General features: G+C 34.6%; 1 protein-coding gene across 1 annotated transcript in view; it reads left to right on the plus strand.

Moving 5' to 3' along the window:
• The window catches only part of LOC150095001 (TBC1 domain family member 13), a 247,989-nt gene that overhangs the window by 8,761 nt on the left and 216,552 nt on the right, over positions 1-22,676 (plus strand). Inside the window, exon 2 of the mRNA XM_090411093.1 lies at positions 8,119-8,192. Within this exon, the coding sequence (XP_090267219.1) occupies positions 8,119-8,192 (74 nt within the window). The remainder of the gene's footprint in view (positions 1-8,118; positions 8,193-22,676) is intronic.

Genomic DNA, 22,676 nt, shown 5'->3' on the forward strand with positions numbered 1-22,676 from the left:
GAAGTTCTCCTATGCCCAGCGCATGCGTTTCATAATCGCGTCTTTCCAAACTGTACCGTCACATGACGCGTAACAGTTCGCCGCGGCATCTCTGAATACAGAGATTAACAGATTAGTTTTAAAATATCGAAAAGGAGGACAGGTAGGACACTTTTCGAGAAAGGACTGTCCTCCCTAAAGGAGGACGATTGGTCAGGTCACCTTACTGTTAAAGGCCTTTCATGTGCTATTTCAAACATTTTACGCTGCTAAGTTGCCTACACGAGGTGCAATTAAATTTGCCGGTTTGATTATTTGGTAAGTTACTGTCTACTAACACAATATTTGAGTCATACCTTATTCCTTTCTTTCCCTATAATCTAATCTTTTCAATCTATAACAATACCTAGCTATATGCCCTATTTTGTTACATTTGTATAGGGTTCATATATGTCCCGTATTTTACGGGATTGTTCCCGATTACGAGTTTGTGTCCTGGCATCCCGATAAAACTCTTCGGGATGCAGAATTGTCCCGTAATTTGTGGATTTGTGTTTAACATTCCATTCTTAAACATAAAACATGTAATTGCCAAGAAATCGATATTAGTTATTGATCATAAAATTGTTTTATCAATTGACAATACTGACATGTTGCGAGAATAGTGCAACTAGCGGACGTTGTAATAACTAAGCGCGGCTTATTTGATATGACACATCTGTTATGAAATGTAACTAGTTTTATTATTTTATATGCCTTTAAAATGCCGAAGAGAAAGTGTATTCTCATAGAAAAGCTAAGGATTGAATACCCTTTTATTATACCATGTAATTGTGATGGCAAAGTTGACAAGAAAGTGAAATGTACACAGTGTAATGCAATATTCAGCATACAACACAGCGGTCAGTCAGATATCACGCCGCACATCGCTACGAAGAGACACAAATTAGCAGAAAATGCAAGTGTAAGTAGTAAAGTGTCAGATTATTTTTCTAAAAAAAACAATGGGTGAAATGGAAAGAAATCTTGCAGCTGATGAAGCTACATTTGCATATCATGTATGCATGCACAACCAGAGTTTCAGTTCGATGGACTGCACGTCGAAAATAATCTGGAAACTATATGGCAAAAAGTTCACTTGCATTCAAAAGAAGACTCAAGCTATAATTGTGAGTGTATTAGCACCTTATGCAATGGCTGTTTTCAGAAACGAACTTGAGAAAGCTAATCATGTGTCAATAATGATAGACAGTTCTAACCACGGTGCTTTGAAAATAGTTCGATACTTCATATCAGAAGAGGCCATCAAAACTATGGTTCTAGAGTTTTTAGATTTATCATGTGAAACTGCAGACCAACTTACAGAATATGTATGGCAACTAGTGACAAAGTGGAATATTGAAAAGAAAGTTGTTGCCTTGTCAGCAGACAATACTAATACAAATTTTGGTGGAAGTTCCAGAAGAAGAAAGAACAATGTTTTTCATAAATTGAAATCAAAATTGAATCATACATTGATAGGAGTTGGTTGTTCATCCCATATCATAAATAATGCTATACAATGTGCAGCTGATACATTGCCCATGGACGTTCAAGCTGTCATTGAAAAATTATATCAGCATTTTTTATATCTATTCTGTTAAAGTGCGTACACTCAAAGGTTTTTGTGACTTTTTAAATACTGAGTACAAGACAGTGTTAGGGCACTCAAAAATCGCGATGGTTGTCTCTTTACCCTGCTCTCAAAAGGATGAATGAGATGTACGAAGTTCTCAAATCATATGTTCTTTCACTTGATAAACCATCATTGCTTCTAAAAAATTTCTTTAGTAATCCAGTTTGAACTAATAGCCACATTTCTAGAATGCCTATCTGAAATGTTTCATGCAACAATTTGTGCAATTGAAGGTGAGAAAGTTGCTCTTGCTGAAGCAAAATCCATTATTGAAAGCCTCTTTGAGAAACTTCAGCAGAGACGAGATAATGATTTTGCAACAAGGAAAGAACAGTCTTACTGAAGGCATTAATTGAAGATGGACTCATCACTGAAAAGAATCATTGTAATTATAAAAATGAATTTTATAACACTTGTATAGAATACATCCAAGAATGGTCTTCTGACACTCTTACTTTTGAAAGTTTGTCTTGGATATATTAATGGATTTGACAAGCAACATACAGTTATTTGCTGATGATGTAAAGATAGGTAGGGTAATCAGGAATGCTGCTGATATGCAGTTGCAGAATGATTTGAATAGGCTGGAATTGTGGGCATGGGAAAATGAGTGCGAGTTCAATGTCAGTAAATGTAAAGTCATTCACTTCGGCATGATTAGATATCCAATGTCGTATTATATTGGTGGGATTAGGCTAGAAGAAACTGATGTGGCTAGGGATCTTGGAGTGTTAATAGATAGGAAGTTGAAGTTTAGGGGCCATGTGGCAAAGATTGCAAATACAACTCAAAAGATAATTGCAATGTTCAAATGAACTTTCGCATGTACAGATAAGGATGTTATTTTGCCTCTTTACAAGGCCTTGATAAGACCTCACTTGGACTATTGTGCACAGGTCTGGTTTCTGTTGTGATTCCGATATATTGAAGAGAGTACAAAGGAGAGTGTTAAAAATGATATCAGGATTGTGGAATACTGATTATGAAGACAGATTGAAAATTTGTAGACTGCAGACACTAGCAAACAGGAGAAAGAGGGGTGATATGATTGTGACTTACAAATTCTGAAAGGGTCATACAGGATTTCAATTGATCGAATTGTTCAATTTATGGAGGATGAGAGGGCATCCTTGGAAGCTGAGAATGAAGGGTATGAGGGCTAGATTTTTCTCTCAGAGAGTGGTGCATGATTGGAATGGATTGCCATTGGATGTTGTGAGTGCAAGAAGTGTCAATGAATTCAAGAATAAGTATGATAGCTGGTGTGTGTGTATTATGTGGCCTCCCTCAATGAGTCTCTGACTCCCTGGAGGTCTCTCTTAATAATAATAGTAATAAAGTTATATTGAATAACTAAAATTGCTTTTAATCATAAAAATGCATGTCTATATGTACACTGAGTGGAAGTTGTTAATCGAGTGTCATGTGCAGCATGTAACCATAGAATATTTTTTGCATGCACTTTATGGTGCTACTTACAAAATATATCTTGCATCTTACATAAGAGAAATGAAAAGTTGTAGATCTTCTTGTTTCTAACTAGAAACAAAAATCTAATATATAAAAATGTTAAAAAAGGATGAAAATTTTGTGGGTTTGAAAAAATATTTTCAAGTACACATTACTCTTTAATATTTATTTTATGATATCTTGGGTTCAGTGGTTTACTCCCAAGTACATCATCATCATTGCCTATGGGTCCAATGCCCTTTGTATCTGATTCTTGTTTTATCATTCTTTGTCATTTCTCTTCCCCCCCCTCCCTCCTTTGATAGATGACTCAGTCCTGCAAACTCTTTCCATACCACTCTTTCACATTGTTTATCCACTCTCATCTTGGCCATCCAAGGCAAGAGTGGATGGCCAAGGTTATTTATACTGTCCATTGTACCAAGCATTAACGTTTTGATCTATCTACTGTTATCCATTCTGCAGGTATTTCCAGAAAACTTTCCTTTCCTTTGAATTATTTTCTTTGCAGTTTACTTTGCGATACAGTTCTTCATTTGTTACTCTGTTTACACATCCAATTTGTAGAATCTTTCTATAAAAATGTTTGTTCAAAAGCCAATATTCATTTTACAGAATCTTTGATCATTACCTTTATCTCACAGCCATAGAGAGCACTCCGGAATATGCATGTTTCCAACAATCTTAGCTTTATAGGGAGCTCACTGATTTTTTTCAAACTTGTCCATTGCTTGTAAGTTTACTTTAGCTTTTGTTATCTGAGATCTTATCTCTTTTTTACAGTCATGCATCATGTTGCAGCCTAGGTATGTGAAGTTCCTAACCTCTCCCAGCTCTTTTTTGTTGACCTTTATTTGTTTTTTCATCCTTTTTTCTCTGAATACCATTGTTTTTGTTTTATCGATGTTCATTAAATTTCCTTCTTCATTTAACTTTACCAGTGTTCTTTATAGTTCCTCTTCATCTTCTTCAATAATGACTATCATCTGCAAATCGCAAAGTGTGTTTATTTTCATACCTGAATTGAAATTCCTTTTATATTATCCTTTATTATACACCTGGTCATCGACTTATGACCATCCGCACTTACGACCAGAAAAAATAAAAAAGTAAAAATGAATGAATAAATTAATAATAAATCAGGCAGCTGCACGTACGATAACTATAGGATACGATAGCTATCATACGATAACTATCTCTCACATACACTCAGTCGCTTTCAAGCATCTGTTACGTGTGGTGTATTAATTAAAATTCTACTGAAATGCTACCCATAAAATGTCTATTAAAAGGAAAATGCCTTCATCTACAGATATGCCAGCTAAGAAGTCAAGGAAAACTATTGATTTAGAGTGTAAAATGAAAGTTATCCAGAAGTATGAAGGCGGAAAGAAAGTGAATACGATAGCACGTGACTTGAAGTTATCACATTCCACGGTATCGACAATACTTAAGGACAAAGAAAGAATTCGGGAAGCTGTGAAAGGTTCCGCACCTATGAAGTCTACAATTTTAACCAAATAACGACAGGGACCCATCCATGAAATGGAGAAATTGTTGTTTATGTGGATGGAAGATTTAATGCAGAAAAATTCACCCATGAGCCTTTGCACAGTGCAAGCGAATGCTAGAAGACTGTTTCAGAGTTTAAAAATCACGCGGCGGAGATGATTACACAGAAGATTTTCAAGCTAGTGCTGGATGGTTTAAGCGTTTTAAAAAAAGATTTGCTTTGCATAATGCACGTGTCACAGGAGAAGCAGGAAGTGCAGATGAAGATGAAACCCAAAAATTCGTTGATAGTTTCGACTCTTTAATCAAAGAAAAAGGTTATCTACCAGAACAAATATTTAACGTAGATGAAACCGGCTTGCAATGGAAACACATTCCTAATCGTAAGTACATACACCAAGAAGCAAAAAGGATGCCAGGATTCAAAGCTTTTAAGAATCGGTTGACTTTGTTGCTTGGTGGGAATGCTGCAGGTTTTAAGCTGAAGCCTTTTCTCATTTATCGTTCAGTGCATTTAAGCACATCAACAAGCACACACTGCCCATTGACTACCATTCAAACCCTAAAGCTTGGATGACTCAAGCACTGTTCGAAGACTGGTTCATGAACTGCTTTATTCCCCAGGTTCATGAATATTTTGCGGAGAGAGGTATCCCTTTCAAGATTTTATTGATTATGGACAATGCCCCTGGCCACCCTCCTCATCTGGACGACCTTCAACACGATGTTAGAGCGGTTTTTATGCCACCTAACAACCGCTCTCATTCAACCCACGGATCAGGGTGCTATTTCAGCATTCAAGGCTCACTACCTCAGACCGACAATTCGAAGCGATAGATTCTGATGCTGATTTATCTTTGCAAGACTTTTGGAAGCAGTACAACATTCTTCAGTGTATCAAGAATATTTCGACCGCATGGGAATGTGTAACAAAGAATTGTATGTTTGGAATTTGGAAAAAGTGTCTAAAATGTTATGCGAATACATTTGAAGGATTTGAAAAAGGAGAGGAACTGGAAGTGAGTACAGAAAAAATAGTTAAACTTGCAAAAAATCTTAAATTAGAATGTGAAATAGAAGACGTAGAGGAGTTGCTAGATTGTGAAATAAAAGAACTTTCGGATGAAGAGTTGATTGAATTGGAAGCACAGAGAGTGTCAGAAGAAAAAGCGAGAGAGGAAGAAGAGGAGCCAGAAAAGAAATTCACTGCAAAGAGTTTATCGGATTCTTTTTCACAACTGAATAAAGCTCTTACCAGTTTTGAAGCAATGGACTCTAATGTCAAACGATTCACAAAGGTTGAATGTATCATTCAAGATGCTGTGCATTATTATCGTGAGATATATGAATAAAAAAAAAAAACTGTTTAAACAAAGCATGGCATGTTCCTCATCAAGAGAACATCTCCTACCTCAACCCAAGAACATGAACCTGACAATCCACAACCCAGCACAAGCAAAGATTAAAAATTGATTTTGTAAATTTTGTTTGTATTAATTTTTACATTAATTTTAGATTGTATTTTTGTGTTTACAGTACAGTATGTACAGTATTATTTTTCACATTATGTACAATATACATAATTATAAATTTAAAAGATTATAAAAATAAATTATAAAGATGATAAAAAGATTAGAAAGGTTAAAGAATATTGTTAATAAATATATGGCCGACATACGACCAGATCGACTTATGACCTGTCACCCAGAACGGAAGTCAGTCGTAAGTCGACGACCAAGTGTGTCTTATTGTTCTTTCCAAAAGCATGATAAAGATGCTTGAAGATATCGAGTTTCATTATCTCATGCCTCTTGTTGTCTGGAACCATCTCCCTATTTCTCCACAGCTCTTCTCATAGAAGTCTCTGCATTGTTATTGATCTTCTGCTTCCACTCCATAAAATTTGAGTATAGCACATTCTGCTTTCTGATCTATACTGTTGAATGCTTTCTGAAAGTCAACAAAACATGTATAAGCATTTTTATTTTTATGTAGAGCTTTTTTCACAGTCAATCTTAATATTAATATTTGGTACACAGTTCTTCTAAATCTTGCTTGCTCAGCTTTCATATTTTTTTCCATTAATTTGATCTTATTGTTTCCGTTAATATCATCATAAGTACTTTTCCCACATGACTTGTTAGAGCTATTGTTCTGTATTTTTTGCAGTCCATTTTGCTTCCTTTTTTTGTGGATGGGTATAGGATTGATTTTGTCCATTCTTTTGGTATTTTGCCTTCCTTCTATGCCATGTCACACAACCGATACAGTTTGTCTGTTATTACCTCATATTTCAACATCTCTTCAGTGATCTCATCATTCATTCCCTGAGCTTTTATGGTATTTCAGATGTTCTTACTGCCTTTACGACTTCATTCCTCAGTTTATGTATTTCTCCCTCTGTGTTTGGTGGTGATATTTCCCTCAATTCATCAATTAACTTCTTTTAAACCTCAACATCACCCTGTGTCTCATATAACTCTGAGCAATATTTTGTCCATCTCTCTCTCTCTCTCCCATTTCTTCTGTGTTCATCAAGATTTTGCCATTTTCATTATTTATGGCTCTGCTTTGGACTCCATATTTTGTTTAAGTTTCCGATCATGTTATATACTTCTCTTGTTCTATGTTCGTCACAGTATTTAATAATATCCTCATACTGTTTCTCTAGCCATACAAGTATGTCCCATGCTTGTTACTAATAGCCAGTATTAAATTTCACTTGGGGGGGGGGGGGGATCTTGCATGCTCAGAAAATCAGTCTGGCAGATTTGACCATGATTGTTTTTAATGCATTCCAAAAGAAAAATCATGGTAATACAGATGTAATGGTGAGTAGTGTTGCAGTAAGTAGACACCCACTGTATCAGTTATGAAACTGATCAATAGCCAGTTAACCAGTAATGGGTCACTTGCTGCTTATATTTTGAAACCTAACACTGAGTTTCAATTCCAAGTACTCTTGGAATTGTTTCCCTTTGGATGGTCTAGTTAACTCTTCAAAAATATAAAACTGGTTTCATTCACAACTTTATAGCATTTGGTTTAAACACTCAATAGGATTTGGGTAACTCATAACTTTATACTAATTGCCACATATGATGGACTAATGATACCTGGAGGAAGAGTAAAATAATAGTTTGTTCAACTGTGTCTGTCTAGAACACTCCAATAAATTAAGCAATATAATAATAAAGGTAGGTCACATAAATAATAAATTGTTTTCATGTTATCCATTGACATATTTTCCTTGATTTAATTTGATTTTTAAAAATTTTTTTTTTTTATTCTAATGATTACTATGTGTTGAATTTCTGTTTGGATGCATAAATCTGCCATAACAAAGTCTATACCAAACTCTTTCAGCAACAAAATCATAATTAGAAAGTTATTAATTTATTAGATATAGAAAAAAATAACCATTCATGTTTTAAATTATAAATATATGGATTTTTTTTGTTAAAATCGATTATGTTCTGTAGGCTACAGGAGTTGCAAGATGTACTCCAAATGGAAAAAATAGATGGTTTCATGCTTCGCCGTCTTTGTTTTAATGGCAAGTAAAGCTTCTTTTTTTTTTTTTAGGTTAAATTTTGAATTTGTTTTTTGCAAAATAAAAAAAAATAAAAAAGGTAAAATTCTTATTCAACTGTTGCATATGTAATACCATAAATGTACATAAATCAATATATATGAAAGAAAAGAACATTTAATTCAGTTAATTTTTCAAAGAACATTTATTTACCAGCTAATTCATATATTGAATTAATACAATTCTTACTTATCATTTGTTGCTTGCATCCCTTTAGATGCAAATATTGCTGCAAAAGGTCTCTGTAAAAAGCAAGCTTTGTTTTCAAAGCATTCATCTAGATCCCCCCATTGTATCCAAACTGCCATGAGAGAGAGAGAGAGAGATGAATCATTGGAAGCATATACAGAAGTAAATAACCAGTGAGAATAATGGATAAAATATAATACAAAATTTAGTAATGACTATTTCATAAGCTGCATATTCCCTCAGCAGTAAATTCATTTAGTTAAATGGGATAAATTATTACAAAGAAACTAACATCATTAATCTGAATATGGGAAAGACATACTGCAGTGTCCATGAAGAAATAAAGAACTTTTTAAGGTTTGTGGATTAAGATTTTTGTGTTAGGCATGTTGACTTCTGATGAATTATCAAATACACAATGTGGGCATCATTCCTGTCCCAATTAGATTTGTTTTACACGTCCACACAAGTATTTCTGAATATTGATTGTCCTGTATGAAGATTTTTTTCATCTGGTTCTGTTTCTTTCTGTGGTTAGTGGGGAAAAAGCCTGGGTTATGACTAAACAAGATCTCTCTCTCTCTCTCTCTCTCTTTTGTTTTCTAGTAAAGTGATCTGTTAGTTTGACCAAAACAAAAAAGAAATTGTAGCATGGAATCTGGTAGACCATGGGCAGTGCTTATCTTTTAAAGAAGGCAATGTCACTTTGAAGTTCTTTCATTCTGATAAATTTCATGTTGTTTGAGTGACGAATGGTGCTATGTGAAATGCATTGAAGCTTATCTTCATGTCTGTCTTTAAAAATATCATCTATTGTTTGTGTTCTATTTTGTAATGAACTGTTGTTGCCACTGAAGATGGCCTGTAATATTCAGTCTGAAATTACGGTCGATTTTCTTTAGTACACGGGGGGAAAAAAAACCAACTTTCCAAGAGAAAAAATCTGCTTCCCAGTGCCAGAGATAAACTATCTCGATAACAGTCTCTACTGTCGGGAACAAGTTGAGTCTTCCGTGTTTCCATAACAACCTATAGGAGTCTCAGTTTCTTGCATGCCTGAAGAGCTCTATATGTTTGTATTCCAGAGTTCACCTTTATAGATGTTATCCATTTAGTTCTTGGTCTTCCTTTTTTTTTTCTTTTTTCTTCTAATCTTGCATATAGAATGAGGTTGGGTAGCCTTTTTTTGATGGTATTCTCTTGACATGTCCGTACCATTGAAGTTGTCTTCTTTTGATCTTTTCTATTAATGAGTCTGTATATTTTAGATCTTGCCTTACAATTTCATTTGTTTTCTTTTCTGTCCATTTTGTTTTATTTATTTTTCTGAGACATTTCATCTCAAAAGCCTCCAGTTTTCGTATCTCTGTCTTCTTGAGTGTCTAAGTTTCTGAAGCATAAAGCACAGTGGGCATTATAATTTTATTTTTAGAGGTTTGGAGATTTTATTATTTTTCCGGATTTTTCTCATCATCATCAAATTCCTGCCATGTACCCTCGAGGGGTGTACAAGATATGATAGTACTACATGAAAAAAATTACATCATTACTAACTTCCTATCTACAATTTTCCTCCAAATCAGTCTGTTACTTGTCAAGACTCCAACATTATCAGATCGTATATTTCTATCGTCTAAGGCACTTTGTATTGTATCAATCCACCTATATCTTGGTCTCCCTCTGGGTCGTTTTGCTGCCAACCTGGCAGAGAACACTTGTTTTGCTAATCTTTCTTCACCCATTCTGTTTAATTGACCATACTACCTGAGATTAGCTCTGCTAACGCATTCCTGTATGTTGACAATGTCAAGTTCTTTCCTAATATCCTCGTTTTTAATATGATATTGCCATTGATGCCATCTGTTCATGCCTTTAATCTTTCTCAGGACTCTCATATCTGCGGTCTCTGGTCTTTGGTCAAGTGTTTTACTTCTGACCCAGCTTTCAGATCCATAAGTTAAAACTGGTTTGAACACTGTCTTGTATACAGCTAATTTAGAGTTCCGACTAATTTCTCTCTTATTCCATATGAATTTATTCAATTGACTTCCCACCATACCAGCTTTGCTGATTCTGTTGTCTATTTCTATATTTAATTTACCATCTTCACTAAAAATCATGCCTAAGTAGCTGAAATGTTTTACTTGTTCCACAGGTTCTCCATTTACAACACAGTTGACATTTTCAACGATTCTGCCTATTTTCATTGTCTTTGTCTTTTTATTGCTGACCTTCATACCATATCTATTACAACAGCTATTCAGTTTAGTCAGAGAATCTTGCAGACTTGTAGCGGATTTATTTAGAAGTATAACATCATCCGCAGAAAGCAAAGAGCTGACATTAACATCTCCAATTTTGATATCAGGTTTAATACCACTTTCCTTCATAATGTGATCCATATAGATAATGAATAACAGAGGGAATAATGTACATCCTTGTCTCACACCAGATTTAACATTACACCATCTTCCTGTACTTCCTTGAATTGTAACTGCTGACTTACAACACAAATTAAGACTAAGTATTGCTTGATATAATGCCCCATTGACACCATATAACTGTAGCGTATTGAATAGCTTCTCTCTTGGCACCTTGTCATATGCCTTTTCCAAATCGACAAAACTTAAATACAGATCTCTGTTATATTCCCATGCTTTCTCGACTATTTGTCATAAAGTGAAGATCTGATCCTGACAGCTCTATTTGGCCTGAATCCAGCTTGTTCTTCACCAAGCTTTTCTTCCACAGTTCTTCTCGACCGTTTCTCAAGTATACTTGCATAGATCTTGCCAGGAACACTCAGTAGGGAAATACCTCTGTAATTCTCACATTCAGTTTTTCCCTTTTTATATATGGGTAGAATGAGAGCTCTACTCCAATCATCAGGAATTTGTCCCTTTGTCCAGGCTTTCTGAACTATGCAGTGCAGCCACTGTAAGACTCTTATACCACCATACTTCAGTATTTCTGGTCGAATATCATCTACTCCTGCTGCCTTTCCATATTTCAAGCCTTTGATGGCTTTTACTACTTCAAGTATGGATATGTATTCCTGACTGCATGCCTGGTCAGTGTTTTTTATTACTGTGCTGTCATCACTGCTTGTTTCATTTAGCAGTTTTTCAAAGTAATTACTCCATACTTCAAGGATATCTTTTTCTCCTGTTTTCATGTCACCTTTATCATCTCTAACTCCTTTTGCAGCACTCTTTCCTCCATTCCTAAGCTTCTTCAACAATCTCCAGAATATTTTGCCGCCTTCTTGATATTTATTTTCTATATTCTTGCCAAAGTCCTCCCTTGACTTTTGTTTAGCTAGTTTTACACAGTTTCAGTTTCTTACATTTGTCTCTGTATTCTCTAAGAGCACAAGCTGACTTATTTGACAGGATTTTTGATATGCTTTCTTCTTTTCCTTCACTGCCTCTTTAACTTCCTGTGTCCACCAGGGAGTTCTGATTTTTTTGTACTTGCAGACAACTTCACCACATGCCTCTCTAGCTGAATCAATCAAGGTTTTCTTCAAGGCTTGCCACTGAATCTCTAAAGTTTGGTTCCTGTTCTCAAATTCTTTCATTTGTTCTTCAATAATCTTTGTGTATTTTAGTCTACAGTTCACATCAAAGAGCTGCTCAGCTTTTATTCGCTTTAAAACTTTCTTACATGTTATTCTTTTCAATACGAAATTCAATTTTATCCTGCTCAAGACTAAATGGTGATCACTTCCAATTTCAAATCCTCTGTACACTCTGGTGTCCTTCACCAGGGAGAAAACATCACTATCAACAATAACATAGTCAATGAGACTTTTCTTATTCCTTGCCTCTCCATGTGAATTTGTGCACATTTTTATGTTGGAACATTGTGTTAGTAATAACCAGTCAATGTCCAGAGGAGAAATCCAACAGATAGTTGCCATTATTATTAGCTTTGCTCTTTTCTCCAAATTTTCCCCAAATATATTTGTATGTCTCACAATCATTTCGTACTCTGCTATTTAGATCCCCAACAAGGACCAACTTTTCCTTTTTCATTGTGTCAGTTGCTTTCTCTAAAGCCTCAAAAAATTCCTCCACTTCTATCTTAGTAGAAACTTCCTTGGGACTATAGGCACAAATAAGTCTCATTGTCCAGTTCCCCATTCTCATATTTGCCCACATTACTCTACTTTAGACTGACTGCCATTCAAGAAGATTAGCTTCGTATTTTGTATTGAATACTATGGCTACTGCTTCTTTTCCTTGATTGTCATTTCCTGAATATAACATTTTGTATTTATTGCTCAGAAAGATCTCACCAGTTTTTGTCTTTTTTTTTTGTTTCAGTCACCCCTATTATGTCGATCTGGTACTTATCCAATTCCTCAGCTAGCCAGATTTTTCTTAGCTTATTAAATGATGACCATGCAGTCGATATTCTATGTTTAATAGTGGTCATGGTATCTATGTGTTCTGTTATTACTGTTCCTAAATAGTTGAATTGTTTTACTTGTTTAATTGTTGATCCATTCAAGGAGAAGTTTACTTTTTCTTCTTGTTTTCCAATTATCAAGATTTTTGTTTTCTTTGTATTTATGATCATGCTGTATAGTTTAGTTTGGGTATTAGGTTCACCATCTTTTCTTTTGTGTCCACTATTATTAAAATGTCATCTGCATATTTTATGTCATCATCATAATACTGATTACGGGTATAGACCACATCTATACCCGAAATTGGTCTGTTCCAGTCTCCTTATCCATCTGATATCTTTTTTGAGGTGCACCCTGCCTTCTCTTTCAAGTTGTCTTATATTTTAGTATTTGTTTTGGATGTCGGAAGTTGACCATTCAGTTTACATGTTCAATCCATTTTTGTTTATAATTGTTTAGTTTTTCTTCTAGAATTTGTTTTTAGTTCTTTTAAAATGTCTTCGTTCTTTTTTGATCTAATAATGTGTATTTTGCAGTTCTTCTCATAAATCTCATTTCAGTTCTTTATCGTGTTTGTTTGTTGCTCAAATTTCACTGCCATATAATAATGTGGGCTTGTTTCAATGTTTCCCTGCCATATAATAATATAATAATGTATTGTATATTTTCAAGCGTGTTTCTTTTTGTTACTATATTTGGTTGAGTGTTCTATTTATCAGGCCTACTGATAAAATCTGTAAAAATTTTGAAGTATTTAATTTTATGTCTTTTTCTCCTACATATGATATTTCACATCCAAGATAACTGAAAGTATTTATCTGTTCTATTATTTTATTATTAATAACTATTTTACTTCTAACTGGAGTTTGTCCACAAAATGCCATTGTTTTAGTTTTATCTATGGAAATTTTCATTCCAAACTGTTCTACTATAATGTTTAAATTATTTATTGCTCTTTGTAAATTGTCTTCCTTATCTGATATTATTACCTGATCATCTGCAAATAATAGTGTATTTATTTTGCTATTCTGGGAAACTTCTATACTTTGATTGTTTAAGGTGTTCCACTGTATTAATATTTCATTAATGTAAATATTGAAAAGTGTTGGAGATAGAGGGCATCCTTGGTTTATAGATTGTTTTTCAGACTTTTCATTTATTTTTATTTCATTATCTTTGTATATATTCAATATTGCATGTAGTAAATAAAATATTAGGTATATTTATTCTTTGTAATATATCAAACGGTATATATATCTTTTTACTTTGTCAAATGCTTTTTCGTAATCTATAAATATATTCCATGGGTGAGAAGGTTAAATAAGGTGGGTGTGAGATGGATGAATAAAGAAATTAAACATGCGATACAGAGGAAAAGGGCATTATGGAGGCAGCATAAGAGAAGTGGAAGTAACCAATTCCATGAGGTCTACAAAGACCAAGCAAGGAGGGTGACTTGGTTGGTGAGGGTAGCCAAAGAGAGGTATGAACAGCAGTTGGCTAATGAAACCAAAAAGATTCCTAAGGAGTTCTTTCGATATGTAGCCAGCAAAAGAAAGAATAATTATGGAAGGATGACATTGATTGGAGAAAATGGTATAAAGACAACTAATGCAGAATGTGTGGTGGAGATACTTAATGAGCAGTTCATAAAGATCTTTCAATCTTGTGAATGTGACTTCATGGAGGGATTGAGAGCAGTTGATGATGGGGAGGAGAGACTGACTGCAGGCGAGCAAGAGGTGTATGGGGAGTTGAGTAAACTAGATGTTAATAAAGCTGTGGGACTTGATAATATATCACCACGTATTCTGAAGGAATGTGCCAGGGAGTTGACATCTGCCTTGACATATTTTTTTAATGAGTCTTGCACTTTGTTAAGTTCCTAAGGAGTGGAAGGAGGGCAAGATTGTGCCACTTCATAAAGGAGGTAATCGAACTCAAGCATCAAACTATAGGCCTATCTGTGTGTTAGGTGTTGTGGTTAAGTTGTTGGAGAAGCTTGTGAGAATTAGGATCCAGAGTTGGGTTGATAACAATAGTATTATTATCTTTGATGGACAGCATGGATTTACTAAAGGGAGATCATGTTACTTATTACAATAAAGTGACTGCTTCCTTGGACAGAAGAAAAGGATACACTGTAATATACTTGGATTTCGCAAATGCTTTTGATAGAGTACTTCATGATAGGTTGACAGTCAAACTAGAGCAGATGGGGTTGGATATTAGATTGGTGCATTGTATTGGAGACTGGCTATCTGATAGGTATCAACAAGTTATGTATGGGGGAGCAATATCCAGGAAAAGGAAAGTCACTAGTGGAGTGCCTCAGGGGTCTGTTTTAGGTCCATTGCTGTTTAACTTGTATATTAATGATATAGGTGAAGATTTGGATGGAGATATTCAGTTGTTTGCAGATGATGCAAAGTTGGGACGAACCATGAAGTGTAGTGAAGATGTTGTGGCCTTACAGGAAGACTTGAATAGATTGAGTGATTGGGCACGAAAATGGGGATGTGAGTTCAATGTTGCAAAATGTAAGGTTTTAAAATTTGGAAAACCATGATGGGATGCAGAATTTATGCTTGGTGAGAATATATTGTTGGAGGTAGAGGAAATAAGAGATCTAGGGGGTGATAGTGGATAAGGATCTAAAATTTAGGGGACACATCGCCAAAATTGTGAAGACAACACAAAGGCTTCTGGGAATGATGCAGAGGACACTGATGTGTAGAAATAGGGAGATTCTTGTTCCATTGTATAAGACTTTGATTAGGCCACATATGGACTATTGTGCCCAGATTTGGTCACTGGGTTTTCAGAAGGATGAAGAGATGTTGGAAAGGGTCCAGAGGCAATGACTAAGATAGTTTCTGACCTCTGGAATGTCGAGTATGAGGAAAGATTGAGAAGATGTAATTTGCAGAGTCTGGTGGACAGGAGGAAGAGGGGAGATATGATAGAGACCTACAAGTTGGTAAGGGATTGTTATAGGATCAATGTTGGAGAAGTTTTACAGAGAATAGTGGGAGATCAGGGGAGAACCAGAGGTTATCCCTGGAAACTGTATAAAGAGGGTGTGAGTAGGGGAGTGAGAGGCAGGTTTTTTTCGTGCAATGTTGTGAATGATTGGAATGCCTTGCCTGAGAATGTGGTGTCTGCAAAGAGTTTGAATGTGTTTAAAACATGGTATGATGAGCTATGTGTGTGATAAAAGGACCTCCCAGATGAGTCTTTGACTCCATGAAGTCTTGGGGTGGTAATAATAAATTAAATTCTCTTATTTTTTCTATAAGTAGTTTTAAACAGAAAGCTGCATCCATTGTAGAGTGAACTTTTCTAAATCCATTTTGACATTCTAATAATATTTTTTCACTGTATATTTTTAGTTTTTCATTAAGTATTCTGCTATATATTTTGTAGCATGTATTCAATAAACTAATACCTCTGTAGTTAGCAGGTTTTGTTTTATCCCCTTTTTTAAATATAGATATTACTATGCTTGTATTCCATTCTATTGGTATTTGTCCATTTGTATATATTTTATTTAAAAATTTTAGTTATCTTTGAAATTTTTTTCTAGCAAATTTATGCAGTTCAGAGTTTATCCCATCTTCTCCTGCTGATTTGCCATTTTTTATTTTATTTAGGTTGTCCTTTAATTCTTTTGTTGTTAATATTTTATGTTATTAAGATTATAACAATTTAGGTTGACCCCTTTTTCCTCCTTTCAAGGCTTGGTTGACTATTTCCTCTAGGTAGATGTTAAAAAGGATGGGGAAATGGACATCCTTGGGCTACTCCTTTACTGATGTTTATTTTATCTGTTGTTATACTGTTGAATTTAATTATTGCTTCCATGAGGCTATAATATTTTTCTAAGAAGTCTAGGGTATCTTCATCGATTTGTTTCTGTTTTAATATTCTTATTAAAGTTACTCTGTTTATTGAGTCGAATGCCTGTTTAAAATCTATAAAATAGTAATAGATATTTTTGTTATGTTCCCAGTATAATTCTGCTGGTCTTTGTATTATGAAGATCTGATCCAATGTGGAGCCTGCTTGCCTGTTCTTCACTGAGAATGATCTCATATGTGCTCTTTATTTTGTAAGCATGGCTGAGTAATGTGATTGGTCTATAATTTTTACAATTTTTCTTATCACCTTTCTTGTAAATTGGTATGATAATTCCTGTTCTCCAATCTTCTGGTATTTCTCCTGATTTAATGATTTTGTTGAAAAGTGTAGTAAGGAATTTTAAAGTTGTTTGCTTTCCTTCTTTCCAGAGTTCTGATGGAATTTGGTCTTTCCCTGGTGCTTTGTCAGATTTCATTTGCTTTAGAGCATTCTCCACTTCCAATGGAAGGATCATTAAGGCATCATGTCTTGAGTTAGTGTGGGGCTTTATTATTAAGTAGTTATTGCTTTCATTCTTAAAGGTTTCTTGGTAATGTTCCATCCATATTTCTTTTATCGCATTTGGATTTCCTGTTTCCTCGCCCTGATCGTTGATCATTGTTAGAGGTAGTGGTGAAAAGTTTTTTGTAATTTCTTTGTGTTATGTAATGTGTTTATATGCCTTTTATAATGTTTTTATATGGTGTTTATATGCCTCATTGCATTTTTCTTCTTTTTTGTTTAGCCAGTTTTCTTTAGCCTGTCTGCAGAGTTTATCAATTTCATTTTCGAGTTGTTTGTATTTCTTCTTGTTTTCTTCTGAGGTTTGTCTGTTTATTTTTGTTTTTAGTTTTCTTTTTGCTTCACATTTTTCTAAAATTTCAGATGTTATCCATTTATTATTGGGTCTCTTATAAATTCCTAAAGTTTCCCTTGCCGAGTTAATTAATTTTTTTTTCCTGTTTTCCAAAGGTTTTCGGTTTCATCTGTTTGAGTCCTATTTATTTCTTCAATTTTTTTAATGTAGTCTAATCTTATTTGGTTACTTTTAACTTTTCCATGTGGAGTTTATCAATTCTATTTCTTTTATAGTTGACTCTGAATTTTATCCGTATTGTTGTAGAGAGGAGCTCATGGTCTGTATCCAGCTCTAGGCTTTTGAGTGTTCTTACATTTTTGATTGAGGTTTTCCATTTATTTCTAATTAGGATATGATCTATACAATTTTGTATTTCTCTATCTAGTGAGGTCCAGGTGTATTTAAAACTAGGTCTATGGTAAAACATTGTGTTTGAGATGACAAGGTTGTTTTCTTTGCAGAAATTGAGCATAGTTTCTCCCATTTCATTTTCGGTTCCAATTCCAAATTTCCCCATCACATCTTTTAGCTCTTCTCTGAACGTACCAATCTTAGCATTGAAATCTCAGATTATGAATAAGATATTTATTTTCTATCAATATTATCTATTTCTTTTTGGAGATCATTATAGAATAGTTCGATGTCTTCTTCATTGTGACTTGCATCCGGTGCATAAATCTGAATAACCTTTATGAGTGGTCCTTTTTTTGGCTTTTAGTCTAATTTCTATTATTTTGGATGAGATAGGCTTGATATCTGTTATACTTGCAGTAAGATTTTGTTTTATCAGAATTGCAACTCCTTCTCCTGTCCAGTAAGTTTCTGAGATTCCTATGATATCCCACTTTATCCTTTTCAGATTCTCTTGTAGAATTTGGAGTTTTCCTGCTTTGTATAGAGATCTGATATTTACAGTAGCTATATACTTATCACATTTTGCTAACCACATAGAAGATTTCTCACCAACACTATGTGAGGCTCTTGTTGGTGTGTCAGCTACCCCGTACACGGTAATGTTAGACGTATTCCCAGTAATCGTGTAATCCATGGAAGTAATCCAGTCTGAAATATCCCTTGTGTTTTTTCCTGTTAATTCAAGAAATTACATCTCATGGTACTAGTATCTCTTAAACAACAGTGCTTCCCTTTAATAGTTAGCCAGTTGTAGATTTCCTTGTCCTCTGCATTGTACACATTTGATAACTTTTTTTATCTTCTAAACCCAACCTTTCATTCCTAATGGTTGCACAAGTCACTGTTATATACAAAACACACCACTCTATGCTCTTGAATGTTTTGCAAGAAACATCTGATATCATGGTATTGATCAGTCTAGACACCAGATTTCTTTCTTCCAGTACTCTTGGTATCCTTCAATATCAAAACCTGTGTTGAAGAACCAACATTCACACCTTTTCGCAAGTGTTTATTTAATTGAACTAGTTAGTGTAAGATCTTGAATGGGGGACTCTTTCAACAAAAGAGTCACTCATACAAGATTCAATAGGAAGCACAATACTGAATAAGAACATACTTGTGCTCCTAGCAATCAAACCAATTTTATCAGAAAACATGTCATGTTTAACATAGAAAACGAGATAATAAGTCTGAGATTGAATCTGTTATCTGAACGATGCTATTAAAGTGAAATGTTTGGATTGTGTATAATGTCCTATGCAAGAAAGTAAATGTACTGCCAACAAAAGTCCAAAGGTTGTGGGCTAACCACCATCGGTGACATAACGCCCGAAGCTAGAGTATTCATAGAAGGCGAACGGGGCACGCGTTCCCTGAAAGGAGCAGACACCGTAAGGCGGCGGAGTGACATCACCTCATCGGGACGAATAGGGAGTCTCCAGTGAATAAGATTCCAGCATGGAAAGAGGGCACTAAAAAGTGGGATAAATATGGTTATGCAGGTCGGGTATGCCCCGTTTTTTGTTTTCCTGTTCCGGTTTCCCTCGTGCTGACCAGCGATGCGGATGGCGATGACCAGTATCAACTCTCCCGTGGCTGACTAAGGCAAGTCCAGCAAGGCTATGCACAATACGACGGCAGATCCCAACGTGGGCCATTGGTGAAACTGTGCCGATGAAAGACAGCAAAGGATCCCCTTTGAAGAAATTCGAGCTAAGCGATAGCGACCTACGTGATAAGCAAATGTCCAGCAAGAAAGAGTGGCCATTTCGAAACGAGTACGTGACCTGTACGTGTTAGCAGTTTACAGCAGCAGTGATATCCCACAACAAAGGATGGACGAAAGGGTCTCAACATCAGCACTGCAGAGTGGTAAAGTAATGTGACTTTTCTTGCTTTATAATGATAAGATTTGTGAAAGGAAAGAAATAAGAGCCTGGCTGAAAGGAGGAGAACTTTAATAATAATACATGTTCAGGGACTCTCTAACCTTATTTGACTAGTAGTCTGAGAACCCAAGTATTGTATGATTCCAAAATTATTGTAAAGGGATTGTTAGTTAATAATTCATAAGTTCAGAACTAGAATAATGTCGTGTACCATATGCGTACCAAATTGTATGTGAATAATATGCTTATTATTTAGTAGATGAATTGTGAGGAAAGAATGCACACACTGATTTCACATCAAACCATCTTCTTATACATCCTTTAATTCTAACTGCTAACTTTAAGGAAGATATCATATTCCTTATATCATGAACTAGTGTGAAGCATTCACTATCAATAATATTATCAACAATACTTATTTCTTGCATGTTCTCCCCATGGGAATTTATGCATGCTTATGTTGGATCATGTTATAATGACTAATGTTCTGAAATGAAATTGCATACTTATCTATAAATATTAGCTTGGTTCTTTTCTTCAAAGTTTCTTTGATCATATCTACATATCTGGTATTCATTAGATTTTCAACAAAAAACAGCAGTTTTTTCCTTTTTTTTCTCTCTCTCTCTCTCTATCTCCCCTTTATGCTAGCTATCCTTTCTATATTTGAACTTTATTCCAAAATTAAGAACATTAAACTGATTAAAGATGATTTAATGGCAAGTTCTGATGTCAGTTCAGTGTTTACCAGTATATTATTAGACAATACTCTTCAACTCTTAAAAAATAAATTTCCTGTTGAGCAATATATGGCATTGTGTGGGATGGAGTGCCTTCCCTTGACAAGTCCTTGGAGGTGTCATGGAATAATAATAATAAAAAAAAAATTCACCAGGACTATGAAAGAGAAATCCTTATGTTTTATTTCAAAAACTTGGGAGTTAAGATTCTTTCTCTCTCTAGAAAGGCCACATCTACTGGCAGATACACTCACTAACCTACATCATCCAAGTTCAATTAAATAAATGCTTATGAAAAGGTGTGAATGTTGGTTCTTCAGCACAGGTTTTGATATTGAAGTTGTTATGTCATTACTTTCTGTTATTATCACTCTAGTGGCTTCTAAGATTATCTATGAACTAGTTCTCTGGGGGCCGTTCTCCTTTTCAGACTCAGACTAAGTTGTTTGATTTGCTGCGCTAGCCAGAGCCTAAGGACAGAAATTTCTTGTCCTAAGGAAGTTTCCCAGAAATTAAGTGTCACCAAATTTGTAAAATAAATTAGGAAACTATAGATATCATAACTTTGCAGTCATGGCCTATTAACTCTAAAACTGTTTGCATATTCCCCTTACACATAGATCCGAAGTTTAATTATTGGTAAAGTCAGTCTCATGCTTAGATCACACACAGGCTTACATAGGAAAACATTTTCATTATATGGCTAAAAGGATTACAATAAATTAGATACTATACGAGGTTAGCATTCTACCTCTGGTAAAGCAATACTAAAAGGAATGATCTAAATCACATGCACAACATTCACACTTTAGGCATATAATTCACCATTACACACAATTCATCTACTAAATAATAAACATATTATTCACATACAATTTGGTACGCATATGGTACACCACATAATTCTAGTTCTGAACTTATGAATTATTAACTAACAATCTCTTTACAATAATTTTGGAATCAGAACTAGAATAATGTAGAACAAAAAAAAAAACATTTCAGCCATTTATTCACAATTTTAAATGAAGATATTAAATGTGGGAATAAATAACACAATAAGTAGAACCTGGTATGGTGGTGAGCTAGTTGAATAAATGTGCAGGGGGTCTGGAAAGTTCTGATAAATGCCTAGAACAAAAACAATATTAAAGCAACTGATATAACCACAAGGAAGAACATACAAGGATATAAGAATATAAAGAACATAAGTTACCTTCATAAATTTGCTATTAGTATGTTCTTTCTTGTGGTTATATCAGTTGCTTTGGTGAATAAAGAATTTTCCAGAATCCCCCTGCCCTCATATGAATCACTAATTTGTTAGATGCATATTTCATATCCTGAAGAAAGTTGTTTTTTAAAGTGAATAAAAGTTGAGCAAGTCTCAGATGTAAACTGTAGACTAAAATACACAAACTTTATTGAAGAAAAAATGAAAGAATTTGAAAACAGGTATCAAACCTTGGAGAGGCAGTAGCAAATCCTGAAGAAAACATTGATTCAGCCAGAGAGGCGTATGGTGAGATTGCCTACAAGAATAGAAAAATCAGAACTCCATGGTGGACACAAGAAGTTAAAGAGACAGTGAAAGAAAAGAAGAAAGCATATCAAAAATTCCTGGCAAATAAGTCAGCTTGTGCTCTTGGAGAATACCAAGACAAATGTAAGAAAGCTAAACACTGTTTAAAACTAGCTGAACAAAAATCATGAGAAGACTTCGGTAAGAACATAGAAAATAAATATCAAGAAGGTGGCAAAATATTCTGGAGGCTGTTGAAAAAAGCTTAGAAATGGAGAAAAGAGTACTATAAAATGAATTAGAGATGATTAAGGTGACATGAAAATTGGTGAAAAAGATTCCTTGATATCTTTAGTAATTACTTCGAAAAATTGCTAAATGAAACAAGCAGTGATGACAACGCAGTAGTAAAACACACATGCAATCAGGAATATATATATATATATATATATATATATACTTGAAGTAGAAAATGCCATCAAAAGCCTGAAATGTGGAAAGGCAGCAGTAGATAATATTCA

Source organism: Typopeltis vanoorti, chromosome 21 (assembly GCF_054136105.1).
Source record: "Typopeltis vanoorti isolate ZY-2024b chromosome 21, IOZ_Tvanoo_1.0, whole genome shotgun sequence".
Classification (NCBI taxonomy): domain Eukaryota; kingdom Metazoa; phylum Arthropoda; class Arachnida; order Uropygi; family Thelyphonidae; genus Typopeltis; species Typopeltis vanoorti.